We start from the raw sequence: 21,396 nt of genomic DNA, 5'->3' as shown, positions 1-21,396 counted from the left end.
CTGACCACATTCCTTCCTCGAAGATGATGTTTCCCCACAGTCCTTCTACTTTTTAATAATGCGTTGGACAGTTCTTAACCTGATTTTTAATAGTTTCAGCAATCTCCTTAGATGTTTTCTCTGCTTGATGCATACCAATAATTTGACCTTTCTGAAACAGATTAACATCTTATCCACGACCATAGGATGTGTCTTTCGACAAGGTTGTTTAACAAATGAGAAGCTACTCACTAAATCAGTTGGGGTTAAATAACTTGTTGCCAGCTGAAACATAATCACCCATGCAGTAATTATCCAATGGGAGGCTCTCACCTATTTGGTTAGTTAAATCGAGGTGGTGACCTTTTTTTTGGCCAGGCAGTGTATTTACTAAGGTCAAAGTGTGTGTGCATGTGCGTGTTTGCATCTCACACATTAGACAAGTTCCTCAGCAGCTCTCAGAATCAGTCATTTGTTTCATTTGTTGTGCAAATTCAAGCATTTTTGAGAGCATCTGATTCTTTTCATGAGAGATTGCTTTGTGACCAGTGGTACATGTACATGAATACTCCTAGACATTTTTTGTGTCAACCTCCCAGCAAAAATACACAGTGTAAAGTGCTCAAAATTGACAAGTACATTCACTCTAATGGTAAGTTCATTTTACTTTAATATAATATACTTGAGTAAGTCGAGGCCAAAACCCATTTTTTGCAAGCACACAAGTCACATTCAGTAGAGCTGCCATCGCCAATGATGAGACACAATAATGTGTGTCTCTTTTTTTTCTCTCTCTCTCTCTCTCTCTCTCTCTCTCTCTCTCTCTGTGAATCTTTGAAGCCTTAATCACTGACTGATGATGCAGTGAAGAATAAAAACTATATGGATGAGATATTACTGCTTTTTGTTTTTGTTGAACTTGCGTCAGTGCGTTTTGAAAACATCAGCTAATGGAGGAAATACAGGCATGAATAGGCAAGCCCAGGTTGCCTTCACAAATGTTGTTTGACTTAATTTACTAGGGCAGGATAAATTGCAAATGCCAACCCTAAAGAGGTTTTGTTTGCCAAGTTTGCCTTTTATGAGTACTACATAGGGGTTCAAGGAAGCAATTCAGCCCAATTTACATAAAGATGCATTCAAATTAGAGCTCATGACGATCCATCTTGAGATGATAGAAATGCATTATTTATTTATTTATTTTATTTTGATATACAAGCCAAGAAATCTACATTTTTAACAGTTTATTGCAAAAAGCAATACATAACAAATAATTGTAGGTGCCACCCTCCCTATGGAGACTACTTTTGTCAGGTGTTTCAAGGCCTTTGTGAGTGTGACGTTGGCGTGTAAAATAGCAGGTTAGTGTAAATTAATTACTAAATTAGTGAGGTCTAGGTGCTGGGAGGCTCAAACTACTGAATGTCTGACCTGAAAGGTTAGCATGTGCTCCTGTCTCCTCCCTCTGTGCAGCTGGAAAACCATGAAATCCAGACCCCTTTATGCATGCCCTCCCTGTTTTTTGTTTGCTGTTGATTCATATTTAATTATTTATTTATTTGTCACTGGTATTTGCTCATCTGCCATGTGTTCTCTTTTTTTTTCTTTCTCTTTTTTAAATGCAAAATGTCAAAATCTGCATTTAAATGGAAGCCTTTTTGTTTTTGCATTTGCATATTTATGATTATTCAGTTCTGTCCATCTTTCTTGCTCTTCTACCAGTTATTTTAAAAAATCAAAAATTTAAATTAATAAAAGCACGAGAAGAATCAGCACACCCCCCTGGTCATATATACAGCCAGAGCTCATCTTTTGGCAAATAACCCTCTTTCTAGGCAGTTCTCCAATAATAAAGGAAGGACAAGGATTTTGGGTGTGGTTTTGACTAATTGGACTGCAGTGAGACTGCTTATGTGTTAAGACCAATAGTTTGAGGAAATGTACCCTTTATTATTTACAGAATCTACGTAAAACAAAAGTTATTGAATAAGCACAGAATAAGCGATTAATATATGCAAGAAGGAGCGTGTTCTGTTTGAGATATGTTATATTAAGCCCTGTGGCCCTTGACAGCATTGGAGATGGTTATTTGTTTATTGTTGAAACACATTGTAACCTTAATAATGGACCAATTACCTGTCTCTGTCTGTTTTATCTGCATCTTCAGAGGAAAAAGGAATCTTCAGCTATGAATGCTCAGTCACCATTTTCTAATAATAATGCTTTTCATTAGACTTCACATCTGCTCAGATATCTGCAGGTGCAGTTGTAATTTGTCTGCATTGATTTGCTCCGTGTTATTCAGTGGACAATGCATCAAAGTTTCATGCTTCTCTCTTTGTCGCCATCATATTGAGACTTTCCAAAGAAAAGACAGAAAGAAATAAAGGTAGAAGAGCATTATAAGCTGCTCAGTGGCGGATGGAACATAATTATAGCACAAGACCCAGAACTGCGTCTGAGCTGTGCCTTCCAGTGATGGCGTCACCATCCTGTGCATCGTCATTCATTGGAATCTGGACTATTAAAGAGAGTCTTTCTGGTGCGCTTGTTTGACCTCTGTGTATCATGCCTTATTCCATTCGATGTCACTGTTCACGTTTGTTATTCAGATCACTACAGTTTACCATATTTGCATTTATGCAACATTTACAAATCCACACCTTCACCCTTTATATTACAGCCCAACCTAGGTTGGGTCGTAACAATCACAAGCTTTGAGTTCAGCTGCATACATGTGTGCGTTGTTTCCCCCTCTGTTTGGCCATAAAGCGTATATTCATTAAAACTGCCGTTTGAATCTGGCTCCCAAATCTGTATTGTCCTGTATTTTATAATCAATAGTAATTTACATTTAGAGCATTTGGCAGACACACTTGTCCAGAGAGACATACAGATGTGCTTTGTAGTCTCTATCAAATACATGTCCTCATATAACAATACATAGTATTCACAGTACTCACCTATCAGGCTAAAGCCATGGGTAGAATTGAAAAGAAGACAGAAATAATGGAAAGAAAGGGGGAAAAAAAACTTGTAAAGTGCATGTTTAAGCACCAAGTGACTCAGTGAAGAAATTAAACAGTTAACTGCTTGGCCACATTGTCATTGCAGTGAGAATGGGGATGGATCTGCAGGACCTCATCCTCGATGACTGTGGTTTGAATACCCTCGCTTTTAAAGGAAAGCTTCAGTAAAAGGAAGAGGGGAGCTTTTTAAGGAAGTGAGGGCTCTGATAATGGAGCTCACAGACAAGAGGAGCCCATTTTAAAGCAATTGGACATGCATTGCAGTCATCTGTGGTTAAGGCTGTCTCATAGATCTGCAGTCTCCAAGGCATTTTACTAAGAGCAGCTTCACAATATGTCAAGTTAGAAAACTGAAAGAAGATTGTGCATTTTGTACTTCATGATTTGCCTTGTTTTCTTACATGTGTGGTAGTAGTGAGTTAGGCATTTTAGCTTTGCTCGTTAATTTTCTTTTTGCCAACGTTTTATTTCTGTTTGTGCATGGATTCTGTGGTTGTGGTGCAGTTTAAAGCTTCTTTTCGTGTGTGTGTGTGTGTGTGTGTGTGTGTGTGTGTGTGTGTGTGTGTTTTGCACCCTGAGTTTAAGGCATGATGTCAGTTAATATTAGCAAGGAGCAGTTGGCTAATTACAAGTTTGCCTAATCAGTAGATGAAACTAATTTAACAGCCAATTACAGCTCTTCACACACCTCCAACTCTCTGGTGATGTTGTGACATCCTCTCCTGAAGTTCCATTCTCCAAGCTTCACATGGTGCACAAACTCACTACTCCTGAAATGGAACTGAATTACAAAGTATGTGTGGTGTTGCTCTGGTATGCTAGGCTAGTGTTATTCTATTACATTGGGTAATTGTGGAGGTTTGTACAGTCTTGGGGATTAAAGCACATAATGTTGAAGCGAGATCATTTGTTAGGGTCTGCCTCTGGTGTTCTGGTTAGTTGTTTTTTGTTTTATTTAGAGGTTTTATTGCTTTTTGGGGAGGGTGGGGGAGTTGTAAGGATTTGGAAAATTTAAACTGTTTTCTAGTTGTTTACATCCATGAGCACCAACAATGTAAATATGTTTGTGTTTTTGGAATAAAATACATATGTTGGTTAATATTAGCTGACTCTGTCTTGCAAATGATGTCAACAAACTGCAGAATTTTATTCTTAGTGCTACTCAAGTGTAGAACTATGGGAGCTTTTAACTCTTTAACACAAATTGTTTACTGACAGGTTTGATGTCGTTCATTTACTAAGTTGTTTGGTTTGCTCTTTTTGTGTCTCAGATGTTCAGTTTGCACGCACACAATGAAGCATTTCATCACTTCTGACGAGCTGTGTTGACGAGACGCAGATTTCAAAGTCAACAAAACCCCCATGTTAACTAAAAAGGTCAAATACTATTTGTAACATGTTTCTGAGGTGGTGAATATGCAAACAAACATTGATAAGGTCACAATTTAAATAAATCCCTCTCTGAGGTGTGTGTGGGTGTATTTGAGGCATAGGTGGAGGGGGCTCGTTTGACCTTTCCTTAAATGGGATTTAGAGAAGAAAAATGCAACGTGATACCACATGGCCTCTCACGCAGTGACATGGCTTAGCAGGAATCTATCACAGGGCTCTTGATGTGATGGGCCCCGTTTGTTTTTTTTAAACTCAACTTCCTTTCGTAGTTCTTAGGGATTCTTTAGCAAAGAGAGACAGGTAAGGACTTTATGTTCTTACCAACAAAACTTATTGGTCACTTCATACTACACTGAGCAGGCAGGAAGTACAAGATCCACCTGCTGTGTTTTCAGCCTTACGGTATTCAAGCTCCATCATGATCTAAAATGATTTCTCCCTGTCATTTTTTCCCCTCGCTCTCATTCTTTCTCTCACTCTCAATCTGTCTCTCTCTCTATAGTCCAGTGGACCAGTCGGCAGTGGAAACATGCAACTGCTAGAGACCGACTTCTCCCGCACACTGACAGAGTTGGTGGACCTGCACCTCTTCCACCAGAAGAGTATTCCAGTTTTCCTCAGCGCTGTCACTCTTGATCTGTTCAGCCGGCAAACTGTCGCCTGACCCTCCCGTAACCCTGTTGTCACGACTTTGGACAGATGGCCCAATGAAGACTCATACACACCATAGAGGCCATACACATGCACTATCAGTAGGAGACTTTTTGGCTTTTAAACAAAAACGCACTCATCAAATATGATAAATGTATATATGCCATAAGTCATGGCATTTGGGGGGGGGGGGGCTCACGTTAATTTTTTTTTACATGTTACATTTTTGTGGGTTTGTTTTTTGTTGGTTTTTTTCTTCACTGATTAAAATTGTTTTTAAATGTATCCAGCTTTGTAATTAAGAACATCCTTTTATCTACCACAACAATAATACCAGAAGAAATTGTGCACCAGACAACTACCTATAAAAGGCACCTAAAACAAAATAAAACTCAAAACTGCAAACTTTTGAACTGAAGCCATCAAACTGAAAAATAAAGAAATATTACAGCTTTAAATATTACAGTGTGCATTATCTGTATGGTTATACACATTTCTCTAAAAATGTTTCTCAACCAAATAGTGTGAGATTTGTGGAGAAATTGTCAGGCAAGATTTCCATAAAGTTTCAGATGTTAGCATCCTATCAAAAAGTAAGCATGATTTGCTAAATCTTCTGTGCTGTTACGTAAGTGCTGTTATCGCTGTTTATCTTCATTACTGGTACTGAAGTACTGGTATTGGCGTTAATCATTCCTGCCGCATGCTCCTCAGTACTTAACGATGGCTGCAGAATGCGCTTTCCGGTCTCACCACATCACGAGGCAGTACCGGCAATCTCTAGACACAGGTCTCCTCCCCCTGCTGACCGTGACGAGGAAATCAGGTTTGCTTCTCCTACACCACGCTCGACTAATTCACACAGTCTGCTCATCAGCGAAGGGGCACTGGCCGAATCAGCTGCTTTAGTGTTAGAGATACGTCAATCACATCTTTTCTAGTATCTAGTGTCCTTAGAGACCAATTTGAGTTGTGAAAACACTCTGGATATGGATATTTCTAATGTAGGCCTGTATGTGGATATGTGTGGCTAATGGGGTTGCCTCTGATACTAATATTGATGATATTTTTCAGCTGCAGATTTGCAGTCTGTAGCATCACAAAAGCACAGCTGGACATTGATAACGGAAGCGTTTAGATTACAGAATAATTTCTCCCCTTTTGTAATTTCCTAAGAAATTGTTGCTTAAAGATTCAATTTTCAAATGTTATTCATCTCATTACTTTAATAGTTTTTTCCTACTCTTTAATAGTCTGTCAAAACGTCTTGGTTTTGTAAAATTTATTTATAAGTCCTGGAAGCTCAACATGCCGTGCCAAAAACAATTCAGGAAATGGCTATAAATGTTCTTGTCAAAGCAAGATGCACGTGTTCTAGTATTGTAGCGGCTAAAGATTATATGCACAATAGAAGTTTTAATTGCCACCTTTCTTTAGCACCGGAAAGTAATAAAATTAAGGATTTTGTTATGGTCAGGCTTGTAATTCTACACAATGCCTAATTAGACATTTCTCGTATAAGAAAGGCAGCTATGCTGTACCAGACTCCCACATTGACTGTTAGCAATTTACAGCAATATCAGCAAATATGAAACCCCTCCTAAATCATAACAGCTTGTGCTTTTGAGCAGTTATGCGGATGCCATATGCTGTCTGGTGAACGTTTGGTCAGTGGAAGATGAGTTCTGGAAAACTACTTTGCTCATAAGCCTTTCCTCACTTAAGAATTTTTTTTTTTTTCTTCCTTCATTCACATTCTCAAATGCAATCACAGTTCATACATTTCAATGAACTCTTTGTTTTTCATGACTTGGTGTTATATAATTCATGATCTGAGGCTTTGGATGCCCCGTGTTAATGAAAAAGTAGTGAATGAATAAAGATCTTAAATATTTGATGTGTTTGCACCCATACACAACTTTTGCATGTGGACCAACTAAACCTACAACCCAGACACACCCCCATTTTATCAGGAAATAATGAAGAGACTAAGACAAGAATATTCCTAATGACACGATACAAATGAATAAAAATATCATTTGATGGTTGTTCCCCGGCGAAATGATCATGCATGGCAGAAAAGGTCTTTCTTGCTTGTCCAAGTCTGCCTCATGAGCCCCAAGTGATATTCACAGTGATACTGAGCTTGGCAAAGACGGCACTTGGGGTGTAATGACGGCTCAAATTGAGGCGGTCTTGGAGCAGCGCGGGTGGCACGGCCAGGCTAAGTTTGCTGCCTTATCGCCTGCCGCCGCTACGCGGTAGATGTGGTGTCAGAGCCTTGGAGAGCGGCGTGACTGTAGTGGAGATGAGGTTGGAGATAGCACTCTATTGTGTGCGCTATCTGCTCCCCCACGCACTTTGGCATTTCAGACTATCGAGTGAGACGGCACAACCTGCGCCGGCGGCTAGCAACGAGAGCGCCCGAGACAGAGGCCATCTAGAGCAACATGACTGCTGTCCGTCAGACTGGGCGCAAGACTGTTAAAAATTGGAAGAGTGGAGTGGTTGACCGTAGGGGATTTTGGAGATTTTGTTTAGATAAATAGTAATGTTCTTTCAAAAACCTGTCAAATAAATATATTTATTTTGTTTGTTTTTATTTCTTCACTTCGTTCAGTTTCTTTTTCCTTTTATATCTCTTATACCGATAAATCTGAATTAGGTTTGAGTCTACGTACTACAGTTTCTTAAATCCAGTCCTGGAGTTGCGTTTGCCTGAGGTTCAGTGATTTCTCTGGTCTAGCATCCCTAATGAGTTGGTTATTTGTGTTAGTGCAAGAAAGTGGTGCCCAGGACTAGATTTGAGAAGTGCCTCTCTATGATCCCTTTGAGGCACCCTGAAAATGTCTCCCAACTAGATAACAATACCCCTGATCACATTAGCTATCATAAACCCAGCACCTGCTTCCCCACACAAACGCACACACTCTCCTTTCTCTTTATTTTCTCCCACTTTTCCCTTCTGACCCAAAACATTCAAACTTGTGGGTGTATCACTTTTCCTGTGTGTGTGTGTATGTGTGTTTGTGTGTTAGCTATCACATTAGTTCTCATAACCCCAGCTAGCCCTATCGTAATGTTCCAGAAGAAGTTAGGAGTGGAGTTGGAGGCCCCTAAAATGATTACAGAAGCCCAGAAGGAGTTTTGTTCATCCTTCACTCTTCTCTTCCATCCTGTCATTTCTTTTGATCTCTTTTCCCCTTCCTTCATTCCCCTCCTACAGGCTTTATTGCTTTGCCATATTGAATCACCCTCAGCTTTTGTTTCTTCCAAAGAAAAATAGGATTGTCTTCTTTAACAGTGTTTTGCAACTTTGTTGTTTAACCAGGATCCTACTCTGCATATTGTAGCATAAGCCAGCTGTTTTGTTGGAAACTTGTTTGATGAAAGTTTTTGGAGTACTGATCTGATTATAATATTTTCATCATTTTGTGCAGTCATTGTTTTTAGGGCATCAGAGAACAAGCAAAAGTCTTTCAGATCAGGATGGGATGCAAAAAAAGTACCTAAACAAATCTAATCAGTTCTGGAACAGAGTGCTTTGCACAGATGAGAAACAGGAGAGAAAACAAATTCTAAAGAACAGCCATGAACAGGTAGAGGTAGAGGTGGAGGTAGTGGTAGCTCACAGGTAGAGTGGCAGCTCAGTGGTTAATGTACTCCACTTGTAATCAGAAGGTTGCCAGTTCAAGCACTACCAAGTTGCCATTGTTGGGCCCCTGAGCAAGGCCATTAACTCTCAATTGCCCTACTTGTATTCAGTCATAATTGTAAGTTGATTTGGATAAAAGTGTCAACTAAATGCCAAAAAATGTAAGGTACTATAATGTACACCCATTCTTGGAAAATACTTGAGTTACTGTACTGATCATATGAGTGTAGGAAGCAACAGAATGAATACTGATGTCTAGAGAGAGGTCTTGCCTACTCATGTACGACCAGAATACAGCAAAGCAGGGTCCTTGGGAAATGAGAGGTTTTCCCAGCAAGAACATTTTTGTCACTACTGGTCAAAACAGGCAACTGCTGTGAATCCAATATGTGGGTGAAATGCTCACCCAAAAAGGCTTTTAAGGTAATTTTTGCAAATGGTGAGAAAATTTGCATTATGATTAGTAGCGAATGATATAGAAATAATTTCTAAGTTCAGTTGCAATGAAGCATTTGAGACTGGTGTTGATGCTGCAGCATTATTGGTTCCAGTAGAACTGAAAGTATACTAAGAGCCTGTAAGATTCAGCATAATTTTTTACCAGGCTGACAGAACCTTTCTATGAAGGATTAACTTTCAAAATTAAGCATAATTTTCCTTGTTCCTTGACAGACATACTGCTAAAAAGCTAAAAACAATTTTTTTGAAATAAGCATCTCTCAAACCTTTAGGCAGCTAAGCATATTTAGTTCTCTTAAAATTGTTCTTAGCACCATATTAACGTATCTGGAGAGCTAATGTTAGAGTAGTATGACAACAATTAATACTTCACTTTTTGAAATACATGCAGTTTTGTTAAAGCTCAGTGAATGGAAGCATTGCCATCTCTGTTAGCAGTAGCCATGATCGATATAACCATTTTCATGACAGCTGGCAGGGTGCAGGTACTTGACAAGAACATATCTGACAAAGGCTGAGGGCAGCTACCACAACCGCTCTCGATCCTGAGACTTAAAGTCAGTAAATGTGTACTCTGACCACCAGACCAAAGAAATGGCTCATTAGTCTGGTGGTCAGGACACATGCACTGCCTGCCAGTTTGGCGGTTCCAGACCAGGTGTAGTTGCTATATTCAGTCTTCATCACACTGTCCATTCATAATAAAAGCATGAGGGAAAAAAAAAAAAAAAAAAAAAGGGATCTTAATAATACCAGTTGTCAGTTTTGACAGCCCAGAGGAAAATGCTCCTGATGTATACAAAATTCATGCGCTCCCTGAAAGCAAAGAATGGGAAAAGAACAGCTATCCTTGTCAGAGATTGCTGGTTAAATTGAAACACTTTAATGAATAAGATCACATTTCTGTTGTTCTTGAATAAAGCACACATTGGCTTATTCCACAGGAGCAAACTGAAGATAATTGTTACTGTTAAAGTTTTAATAGTTGCATATTTTCAGTATGGTAAAATCAGTCAATTAATGAATTAATTGATGTGTCAACAAGAATTTTCTATTGTTCTGAGGCTTTATGTGTAAAGGAAGTTAAATATCCTAGTTTTCTGGATGAGTAAAGAAAAACCCATGCAACACTATATATGTTTGAATGAAACATGTATGTATTTATTTATTTATTTCATATGAAGCTGTAGCACCGCAGATATAGTTCATTTTGTGTCTAAAACCCAAAGTTACTGATGATGCTGGTCCTGTAGTCCCACCTGGAGAAACACTGTCCACTTGCCAAATTTCATGAAACCTCATTGAAAACTTGTGTGGGCTGTAAGAGGAGAGGAAAAAAAGATCCCCTACAACCTTGGCCCACTAATTATGCCAATTCTTGAAATAATTTAACCTTTCTCTCCTCAGTTTCTCTCTCTCTTTCTCCCTCTCTCCTTTCTGCATTCTCTCCTAAGGAGGGCTGCGGCTGTGTATATAGGCCAGAGATTCTTGGTGTCTTACATTTGGGTTTGATTTGCCTTTTTGGGTAGGGTGGAATCTGTGTATGCCTAGATGATTTTTATACCAATATGGAGTTATTTAAGTGGGCATGCCACACCTCGGAATCATGTACTCACATCTATGTCTTACACAGTGCTAATAAGTAGGGCTGCATGTATGAAATGGATTAACTTTGGCAGACTGTGCCATATGATGAACCTGCTTGTCTTTGGCATTTTCTTGATCAATGGAGCAGAGTGCTGATCTGGCCACATGTGGGTGGGAAATGTCCTTGCTAAAATAAAGTGTACTGTATCTGCAGTGTTGTGTGTTATGGTTTAGGGGATTCTTCCTACCCACTGTCCCATAAGAGCCCATTTTGTGCAAAGCCCTATATATTGTTGATCCATAAACACAATCTCCTGTAGTTCTGTATCTGGGGGGGATTGAATCCCTTTTAGAAGTGCCATGCCTACCCCTTTCTTAGAAGTGCCTTTCTTGTCTGCTGTCTAAGTCGATCTAGTGGTTGTGTTGTACATTTTCCCACTTGTGTACAATGGACTGTCCTGAAATCAAAGACGTTCTGTAGCTTTCAGATGGGATTGCACAGCATCATATTTGTGGCTTGCTTAGAACACTCCTTGTCCTAATTTCAAATCTAGCATGGGACCTCACATAAAACAGCATGTTCAGTATCAGAGATGAGTTCAAAGCAGGGAGTCAAGTTATTTTCCCCCCATAGACGGAGTCCACCAAGAAATAATCTTACCTGTTGAGGTTCTAAAGACTATTGTTACTTTTTATAATCTGACTGTTTCTGTTTGCTTTTTTTTGTGAACTATGAGTATTTAATAATCAATAGAAATATACTTAATATGTGGAAACAATAAAATGTTTAAAACATTTACATACTGGATATTGCACTGACTGCATTCCGAAAATAAACCATTAAACCATGGGTTTGCACTGCTGCAATGTCTTTTTTTTATACGGTATCATGTGTAGACTGTTTATTTTAATTGAATTTCATCTTGTGATCAGTTCATCTGTCTATGTGCAATAACAGAAACACCTAACAATGTATTAACATCAATGCTGTACATTCCTGATGTCAAAGACTGGGACGTTGAGTTGTCCCTCAAGAAGAGCTGCATGCAAGTCTTTGAGGGAAGAGCTACGTGGAAATCTGCTTCACATTTTGCACTCCACAGTTTCACTAGAAGCTTCATCTATGTTCTGATCTGGCAACTTAGAAGACTGGAGAAGGTGACTGGCTTCGTTCTGGTGTCTGTAGCCATGCTTAAATTTCATTCAGCAGTGTTCAGGGGGCCCTTATCTTGCCATAATGGATCCATTACTATGATTAACAGATGAACAGGTGGAGGAAAGCATCTCTTGCCATTCTCCAAATGTAATTTCTTTATATGCAAAAAAAAAAGAATGCTAAACTGTTATTCCATTTCTTCTCAAAGGTTCAGGTTTTGTGCTCTTTACTTCAGGTTGTGAGTTTTTGTTTTTTTTTGAGACTGAGAGAGTCGTGTGACTCAGTCTCAACCCATTCTTTATCAAGTATTTGTTGAGACTAGATTCTGACTGAATTCTGACTGAAAAATTCTGACTGAATTCTGACTGAAAAATTCTGACTGAACAAGTAATATTTTTTGAGGCCATAGTTTTATGCAGATTTGCAGCTACCCATTTGTGTCTAGCTATGTCTGTCAGTAATCTTCATCTTGCAACCAGCCTGCCTTTTCAGTGATGCAGTTTTGGAGAAATCACTTTTTAAAATTCTTTTGCCTTTGTCTTATTTTTGCAGTTATTTTTGCAGTTTTCGTGAGTTTTGTAGAATTCTCTGGAAATACTACGTTTGGAATTGTAGTTTTGTGAGAAAACCAATATATCCAATTGCTTGTTGTGGCAACTCATTTATAGCTGACACATAGTGCTGACTGGCGTTCAACCTTAAATGACTCAACTTATGACTGTTATTTGTTTGCTTGTTTTTGTGTTTTTTTCCAAACCCAGCCAAATGCAGGCATCTTTGACTGCCGGAGAGAGACAGAAACAATTGGGGATTGTTATTGGGCCTCGCTGTTTGGTATAAGGTCTCAACCAGTGCTGCGTATATGAGAGACTCTGTTGGAATACAAGACAATCAGGACCTTGGCAATTTTGAAACCAGCCTCACTTCTCCAGCACACCTAAGAGGAATGATTTGTTTGTCTACAACCTTGACAACATTTTACATTAGTGTCATTTCCCCTGACTTGTGTTTTACAGCAGGTTAATTTAATCGGATTGGACATTTTGTCAAGGATGTGCAGAATAAAGAGTAAGACAGTAAATGCAATGTTGGTAAAGATGGTAAATGTTCCCATTGGGGAGGTCAGCCTACTGGTATTTGGATGGTCCTGAATTTGAATAAATCCTGGCTCATCAGTTGCACTATAGCATCCACCACATGTTACTTCACTACTGAGGTGTTTCTGACACTGAGCCTGTGCGAATGAAGCACATGGACCAATAATTCTCTTTTTGCCTTGTCTAATTGAACATTTAATTGCACACTACATTCCAGCCATTGCTCTGTTCCTGCCTGTACACGCTTGAATGAATTGGCTGCCCTCATTATAAGCTTTTATGGTACACCTCTTCCAAAAAGGTTCTTGCTGTGGACAGTAGATTTTACTAGGTACTTTGAACTTCCTAAAATACATATAAAATTTTTTAAAAATTTGTCTGTTATAAAGCTACAAAGGCCCTGGATAGTGTTGATCATACTGCTTGAAATTCATTTAGTGGGGTAAAACAGTCATATATTTTACTAGGGTGGAGTATTCATTTTAAATTTGTCAATCCTTTATCTTTGCAACTATATTTGAAACTACATATTTTGGCCAATATTTATTTACTTATTGCAAATGTACATGTAATATAATTTTAGAGTTTCAGACATCCCCCTTGGTCCCCAGAATAGACTGCGTCAGTGATGGTTTTCTTCTGTGCTGTGTCACCTTCTCCAGCACACTTGTGAGTACAGGCACAGACACAAACCCGACAGGTTGGGGAGAGAGCTCGAGACTGATCAACCCCCAGCAAATTAAAACCTCACTAATTAGCCTGACTGTCACTATTAAGTGCTGTGATAACACTGTGTGTGCGTGTGTGTGTATGTGTGTGTGTTGGTATCACACTGTTTTGGTAATTCAGGGAGGTTGCGATGTTGCCCCTTCCTGACTGACATCCTGCCACTGACAGACTTCCACACAATTTCCTCTCAAACTTTACTCATTAGCTCAACCTTCAACTACTCAAGGACAAGATGAATGAAGTACACAGGTAGAGAAACCTGATTAACTAGCCACTAATGGGAAATTTGTGAATTATTTGTATTGCACAAAGATATGAAGAAGGCTGTGAAATAACTGATATTGTACTGCTATATAATTGATACATGCCTTTTGATGAGCACCGATGAGAGCAATATTATTATTTTTTTCAAAATCACTAATCTGCATTGTATACATTTTTTAAAAAACCATCATAAAAATCTGCTTTTTTAAAAAAATATATTTTTTGTAATTGTAATTGAGGTCATTCTTTTGTGTGCTTGTGGACAAGTAAAACATGACTTGAACTGCATACAAAAACGTCCTGTACCATTTCATGTTTAAGGCCCTCATTTAATTTAAGAACAATAAGAGAAGAAGATAACAGCAAAATAAAAAGTTTATTTTTATTTTAGGAATGACAGCAGGCTATACACTGGACCATGGACTACCAGTTGGTATATTGTCCATGTTGGGTTGGCTGGCAGCTCCGGTTTTGCTAAGGGCTTCAACCTTGGCATACTGATGTGCCAGGGCCAGTTTGCAAGAATCACTGAAGAAATGTCTTGCACACATCGATGCTGTGGGTTGGGTTGACCATCCTGATCTGTGTGAGGATTCTTTAGGAATTTTCTGGCAGCTGAAGTACAGTGCTTGTGCAAGACTCTTTAATCTGTCCTGCCAGAGAGTTGGCTCATGTCCCTGAATCTTTGGCAGACATGTTTACATGCATTGGTTCTTAACCATTTCAAGCATGGTGTCCAGATTTGTGGACAGTTAATTCAAGCTCATCTATTGCAAATTTAATTATGCTGTATTCAAATTGTCAATACCTCTTGCCCTTGTTCTCTATTTGATATAGGTGTCATAGCATGGCCCCCCTCCTAGACTCCTCCCCATGTTTTTGTTTTTGTGTGTGTATGTGTGTGTGCGTGTGTGTGTGTGTGTGTGTGTGTGTGTGTGTGTGTGTGTGTGCATGTGTGTGCATGTGTCTCATATCACACCAGTGTCCTCAGGTTTCACTAGTCAATAAGTTGTTGTGGTTTAGTATGTTTTTGTTCTGTTCTTTATGTGTTGGTTTCAGTTTTGTTTGTGTTATGAATAAACATGTTCTTGATCAAAGAGACTACTTCCTGGTCACGTCTCGTCTCAATAGATATTATCTTAATATCTTTTTCATGCCCCTTAGTGTATCATTAAGAACTTTAACATGAACATATGAACTGGTGATGCAGTGTTTAAAAAATGTATACCATTAAAGCTTGTTATACACAACTGTGGACAGCTGTGTGTCTCTATAAGAAATAGAAAATATAAAAAAAATATTTTTAGCATCTTTCATATAAAACTAAATGAGTAAATAAAATGATGAAATCCAGTTAGAAAAACAAAAAACACTAATTTTGTTAATAATTCACACACAAATGGGTTAAGTTGCACGGGATAAAATAGCTCCTCATTGAAGAAGCATGTCAGCCATTTTAACTGTCCTCCACCCAAAGCATATGCACTTAGCACAGGTTATACTGCATTGCCTTATTGCAATTGTGTGGGCACCATTCAGAAGCCTCGCCCCTTGGACTGCACAGAGTTTGCTAAGTCATCTCCCAGTACTGGGCCCTCTATGCCAGGGGTTGTTCCACATCTTTAAAAAGATTTTGTTCCAAGCATCTTTAAAAAGTGGACTATACCTCCAGCCCTCACACACCTTGAAGGTACTTGGAGTAATAAAGTCATTGGAGGCAAAGTCAAGCAGGTTTCTGTTGTGAGGTCTCTTCCTTTAGCTTCCCATCTTATCAGGGCCATGATTCCAACCTGGGCCAAGTTTGTTTCTAGCACTGCTAAAAATGCAGTCTCAGTAACCCTTGGGATGGCTAAATTTGAAAAAAAAAAGTGCATAATTTTCACATTATTGACACTTTTACAAGCCTCATCAACTACATGCGATATAGCTCTAAAAACTGACAAATGAGTTTGGTTTAATTTAGAATATGTTAAGAGGTAGATCCAGGCAGTGAGGTGGTCAACTTGTTTACTTATAACCTAAAATGTTAAACTACCCTGATGGGAACAAATAGCATCTCAATTTTCCACATGATCCATCTGCCAATTCTGTGTACACTATAAAGAAGTCTGCAAAAAATTGTAGTAATATGAAATCCTATCCAATCCAGTTCTATTTTGGATGTTGGATATAATTTCTTCTTCAGTTCTTAAACTGCTGATCCAACTTGGGTTTCAAGGAAAGAGTGTTATCAGTGTTATCCATCATGATTCAAGCCAATTGCATCTTAACACCAATGGTTTTGTAGTCTAAAATTGATTTATGGACTCTACACACAGACTGCCAACATAGCTTCTAATCTGGAGCCCATTTCTTTTCACAAGGTCCCCTACAGACAAAGTGTCTGGTAACATCAGGTAGCATTCGATAAGTGATAGTGTATAATCTCTGTGAAGTCATTTTTGGCATGTGAAAATTTCTTCCACTAGTCTTCAGCTGCCCAGTTAAATGACCAGTTTTGCTCTTACTGTTCTACTCTTAGTCTATTTGATCTTTTAACACAACTAGAAACATTTTGATCCAAATTATAGCTGTAGTTTTGAAATTATATAGCACAAAGGCATTTCTGGACACACATCAGCAGACGTCCACTTTTCCTAACAGTGTGTAACCTCACATGTCAAATGCCTTCACAATCATTTTGTACCTTGGAGTGAAATAACTCCAAAAATGGTGGAAAGGTTGGAAATCCTGACCAGGAAGTGGAAGAGCTGCTGCTGTACTGTTAGCAGAGTAAAGACAACACAATGTCTTGTAGTGCTACTGAATTCGGTGAAGGTGCAAAGGAATCCAAATGCTCATTATTTTCCAGACTCAAGGAATCAGAATACTCTTTTTTTTTCAGACATTAACAGATGTTATTTAGCTGGTCTCTGATATGTGTCAGAATGGAGAGGTGAATTGTGGGAATTGATGTTTATCAATTTTAATGTATGAAATACTGGCAATGAGAAGAACTATGTGTCATGTAATATCTGAGAAAATATCATTCAAATTTGCATAACAAAAACAAAAAATATGTTTTAGTCAATCATTTAAAAAGTAACTGAATAGCTTGAAGCATTTTAGTGCCATTTTCTAAAGGTGCATAAATGCATTTGTATACAGTAATGGCTTTTGAATACAGTAATTACTTTTGAATACAATAATGACTTTTGTATACAGTAATGACTTTGCTTTTTGTACAATTCAGTGAGAAGACACTGCTTACCTTAAGGAGTACTTTAAGACTTCTAAATGAACCATAAAGCATATGTGGACCCCCAGGTTCACAATTCCTGCAAATGCCAAGTTAAAATCTAGATGTGATGCAGCTCGACATCCCCAGGCTGTTATGAGAGATTTTTCTTTCTAAACATTATGTTTTTGTTCTCTTGTTCTCTCTTTCTCTTTCTCTGTCTTTCTCCCACCCACTGGCTCATCTTATCTCTTTGATAAGGCCACACTTTTGAAGGTGAACCTATATCCTTAAGATAGTTGTAAGTGTAGTGGATAAGTGCTGAAAGCATCACAGGGGAATATATTACCCCTTGGATTTTTATTCTGTAGTACTCATGAACATTTTGCAAAAAACATTTTACAACAGCTATTAAGTTATGCAATGTTTATGGGGGGTGGTTTGTACAAGTAGAAAGTGCTTGTGGCTATTTGCATTACAGTTTTAGCATAGATGGGCATAATCCTTAGAATGGATGAAAAGGGGAAATGCTATTCCAAACCATATTCCATACTAATCCAAACCATAACACATCTGCATTCTAGTTTGTGTAAATACCTCAGATGTAGAGGATCAGATTACTACTACTACTACTACTACTATTATTGTTATTATTATTATTATTATTATTAACAATAATAACAATAATAATAATAATAATAATAATAATAATAATAATAATAATAATGTAAGATTCTGCAGTAATAGACCATTGGAGCATCAATAAAATTATGGGTGGGTGAAAACATCTAAAATTCAATTCCAAAGTTTTTTTTTTTTTTGTTTAAAATGCAGCACATAGTTCAATATTGATGCATATAACAAATTAAAAAAACTTGAACAAACAATGCAAACCTCTTCCAAGGTCCACCAATCATTTCCAGGTTTATATAATAACTATAACAATAAAGCAATATCTGTAAGTCAAATTTGGATTTTTTTCATATTATACAGCAAAAAAAAAAAAAATATGTTAAATGTTTTACATATTTTTACATTCTGAAAAATATTGCTTCTCATTATTTGTGCATCGTGAGTTTGAGAGGAAGTGTTTTTTTATGTGAACAATGAAGCTTTAAAAAAAGATTTTTAAAACTTTTTCTCTTTAACAAAATAACAACAACCCTACTTCAGTGGATACAGCAAGAAACTAATGTGATGAAACAACTAGAACACAGAGTAATAAGGAAGGGAATGGTCATGGTATTCCATATGTCTTAAAATGTGAAATGTAACCTGCCATTTAAGGCATAAGTGCAACTTTTATCCCAGAAACGAATACACAAATAAGATACTGTTGCTATAATCACACTACTAAGAAAATACACTAGGAAATCTAAGATGCAAGAGCAAGCTTAACCCAATGAAAACCTCTATCTGGCAGGTAGCTCAGCAATAACTTCATGACATCTCAAAATGAGTAGACCACAGATCTAAGCTATAAAGAAAGAAACTGTTGTGCAACCACTGTTCCTCTTTTCTGAGGTGTTTTTTCCTTGTTTGACATGTACCACTATGATTGTTGACACTGCTGTTCTTGTTAAAAAAATGTTACTATCTTAGTGGGAGCTCTGACTACATGACCTCCTTTCCTGTAAGATGTTTTAGGTTACTTCAAAAACTCATTTTTATGTAATAACACATTTTGTAGGAAATAGTACCTTAACCAGAAACAAATCATATTCTTTTTTTTTTTCATTAACAATAGAACATTTTAGGAAATAGCACCTTAAACAGAAGCAAATCATATTCTTTTTGTGAATTAAAAATCCACTTAAAAGCACAGTATTTTCCACCTTTAGTAGGTTATTGCTTCTGTGAAATTAATTATCTTACAGTGAACATACATTATTGGATTTGAATTCTAACTAATTGATATATTATCAGACTATTTCATATGCCACACTTATTTCTGTTCCTTATTCATATGAAGCAGCTGGGTGCAGCTGGGTGCTGTCTTGACAAGGTGTTGAAGTATGTATTGTAAATGAGAGATGGTAATACTGGGAAAGAAACAAAAATGCTATGAATCTAAATTACCAACTCATTCAACCTTCACATGTATTCAGTTTCTAGGTTTTTTTTTTCATTTTATGTCTGTCCTATTGGAGAAATATAAATAATTTTGCAAAATGTGAGCTGATTACATTTATTCTATAATTGATTTGGGTAAAAAAAAAAACCAAACAAAAATTCAGTAAGGAAGGAAGTGATGAAATTCAGCTTTAAAATAAGATGAAAGCAACTGTCATTATCCTCTTGTGAGGGAGCCTCCACCCTAAAAGACTGCACTCATTTCTGATTGGTGCAGATTCTTGTTGGCTCCTCCCCAGTACTTCCTGCTCTCTATCCCCTGCATATGTTTCTTGTTTATGGACTCATTAAGACTCTCTCTCTCTCTCTCTCTCTCTCTCTCTATATATATATATATATATATATATATATATATATATATATATATATATAATGTGTGCCTTGTTCTCCTGTCCAATCCCAGTTTTCCGTGTGTTCACTCTGACTGCTGTATGCTAGGTCATTCTGTCTGTTATGACTTTGGCTGTGAAAAAAAGTGCCTTGCTGCTTTGCCTCCCACATATTACACCTCTTACTCTGAACCAGACATGGCATAAAACACTGCTGGGCACTGATATCGTAATTTTAAAACTGTATAAATAGTGGCCAATTTCAGTCACCATTCAGTAGCCAAGACAGACCACCTGTTCGTCGGCTTAATCCCATCAGTATGCCAGTTCACAACAGATTAAGAACTATTGGTACATACTTCATTCCTGATAACAGCAAGGAGACAATCAGACACTGTCACCAGGAACATTTAGTAACTGAGACAATCATGTTGTCACCACACTGCATCAGCCTATGTTGAGCTTTCAGAATGATATTTTTGCCTTAAATGTACTTTGTATATATGTATTTGGATATATTTACAATGTTAATTTCAAGGTAAGAATCCTATACAGTATCAGTAATGAGCAGGCAGAATAACTTCTCTTTCTAAACATGGGTGTCACTCCAGCGTCTAGTAGACAAAAAGGCAAAGGGCAACAAATCAGGGCAGCGTCTCCCAAAAGCATCCAAGTAAAACAAAGATCATCTTTAAATGATAGAGCAAGTATTACACTGAACACTTTGTTTCTCATTAAGATGATATTAACACTGTGATGATGTTGGAAACATGACCCAGATGAATTGTAAACAGCAACTACAAAAAGAAAGAAAGAAAGAAAGAAAGAAACAACTCCAGAATTTGGTAATTATGGCTTAATTGGGCCATTGAAGGAGTTTTATTTTTTTAATCATCTAAAAACACATTCAGCATGTCTTTTAATAAGGCACTCTCTATTCAGAACTCACTTGTTAACTTTAGTAATTATTTAGTCTTTAATGTTATTTGATTTAGTTTAAAATAGTGTGCAACTATTCATTTTTAACAATCTCATTTTTGTATTAAATATTTTACAATTTATCTATTTCTTGATACCATGTCTTAACTTGCTGGATTCTCTCAAATAATCCAGATTTTTGCATACTCTCACAGACCACTTTATTAGAAATGCATGTGCACTATGTGTGTGTACAGTTATAGCTTGTAGCCCTTCATTTTCTGTCCAAAGGACCACTGTTGACTGGACACTACTTGGATGATGGTGTTGTGCTCTAGTTTTTACATAAGGTTCAGAAGGAGGAAAATGCTTACAATGCCATAACAACAACAACAACAAATTATGATTTTTGTTTAAAATGGATTTCTAGATTACTGTATTCAGCATGTTTGAAACTGGTTGCAAATATTAAATCCCTAAAAACTCTCCATCTTGTCTGTTTGTTACAGGATCTTCTTTATCATTATGTTGGTTCTGGTTGAGTTCAATTTGCCAGAAACTTGAGCTGAAGTAAACTATAAAACAGTGAAATACCAACAGCAAGTCCTAATTATTGAATTCACCATACAGGCCAGCAGCATACTATTATAATATGTTGCTGACAGTCTTAAAATGTCTCTTCAGACTCAGCCACTTGATGGTGTCAGTAGAGGAACCAGTTATTTTCCATTCCTACAGTGGAGTTTACTCATATGTGGCATGCATGAGAAAAAGGATAAGAAAGTGTGATTCACCCTTAAT

At 37.5% G+C, this 21,396-nt stretch overlaps 1 protein-coding gene across 2 annotated transcripts in view; it reads left to right on the top strand.

Annotated features, from left to right (window-relative positions):
• Nucleotides 1–5,494, top strand: part of mad1l1 (mitotic arrest deficient 1 like 1) — a 56,128-nt gene extending 50,634 nt beyond the window's left edge. For both annotated transcript variants that reach the window (XM_027006178.2, XM_035535042.1), the window contains one exon: nt 4,903–5,494. In XM_027006178.2, the coding sequence (XP_026861979.2) occupies nt 4,903–5,064 (162 nt within the window). In that variant the 3' untranslated portion in view covers nt 5,065–5,494. The remainder of the gene's footprint in view (nt 1–4,902) is intronic.
• The last annotated feature ends 15,902 nt before the right edge of the window (nt 5,495–21,396 follow it).

The sequence above is a fragment of the Electrophorus electricus genome, chromosome 16 (assembly GCF_013358815.1).
Source record: "Electrophorus electricus isolate fEleEle1 chromosome 16, fEleEle1.pri, whole genome shotgun sequence".
NCBI lineage: Eukaryota > Metazoa > Chordata > Actinopteri > Gymnotiformes > Gymnotidae > Electrophorus > Electrophorus electricus.
The sequence above is the reverse complement of the archived record's forward strand: the minus strand, read 5'-3'. Positions and strand labels throughout refer to the sequence as shown.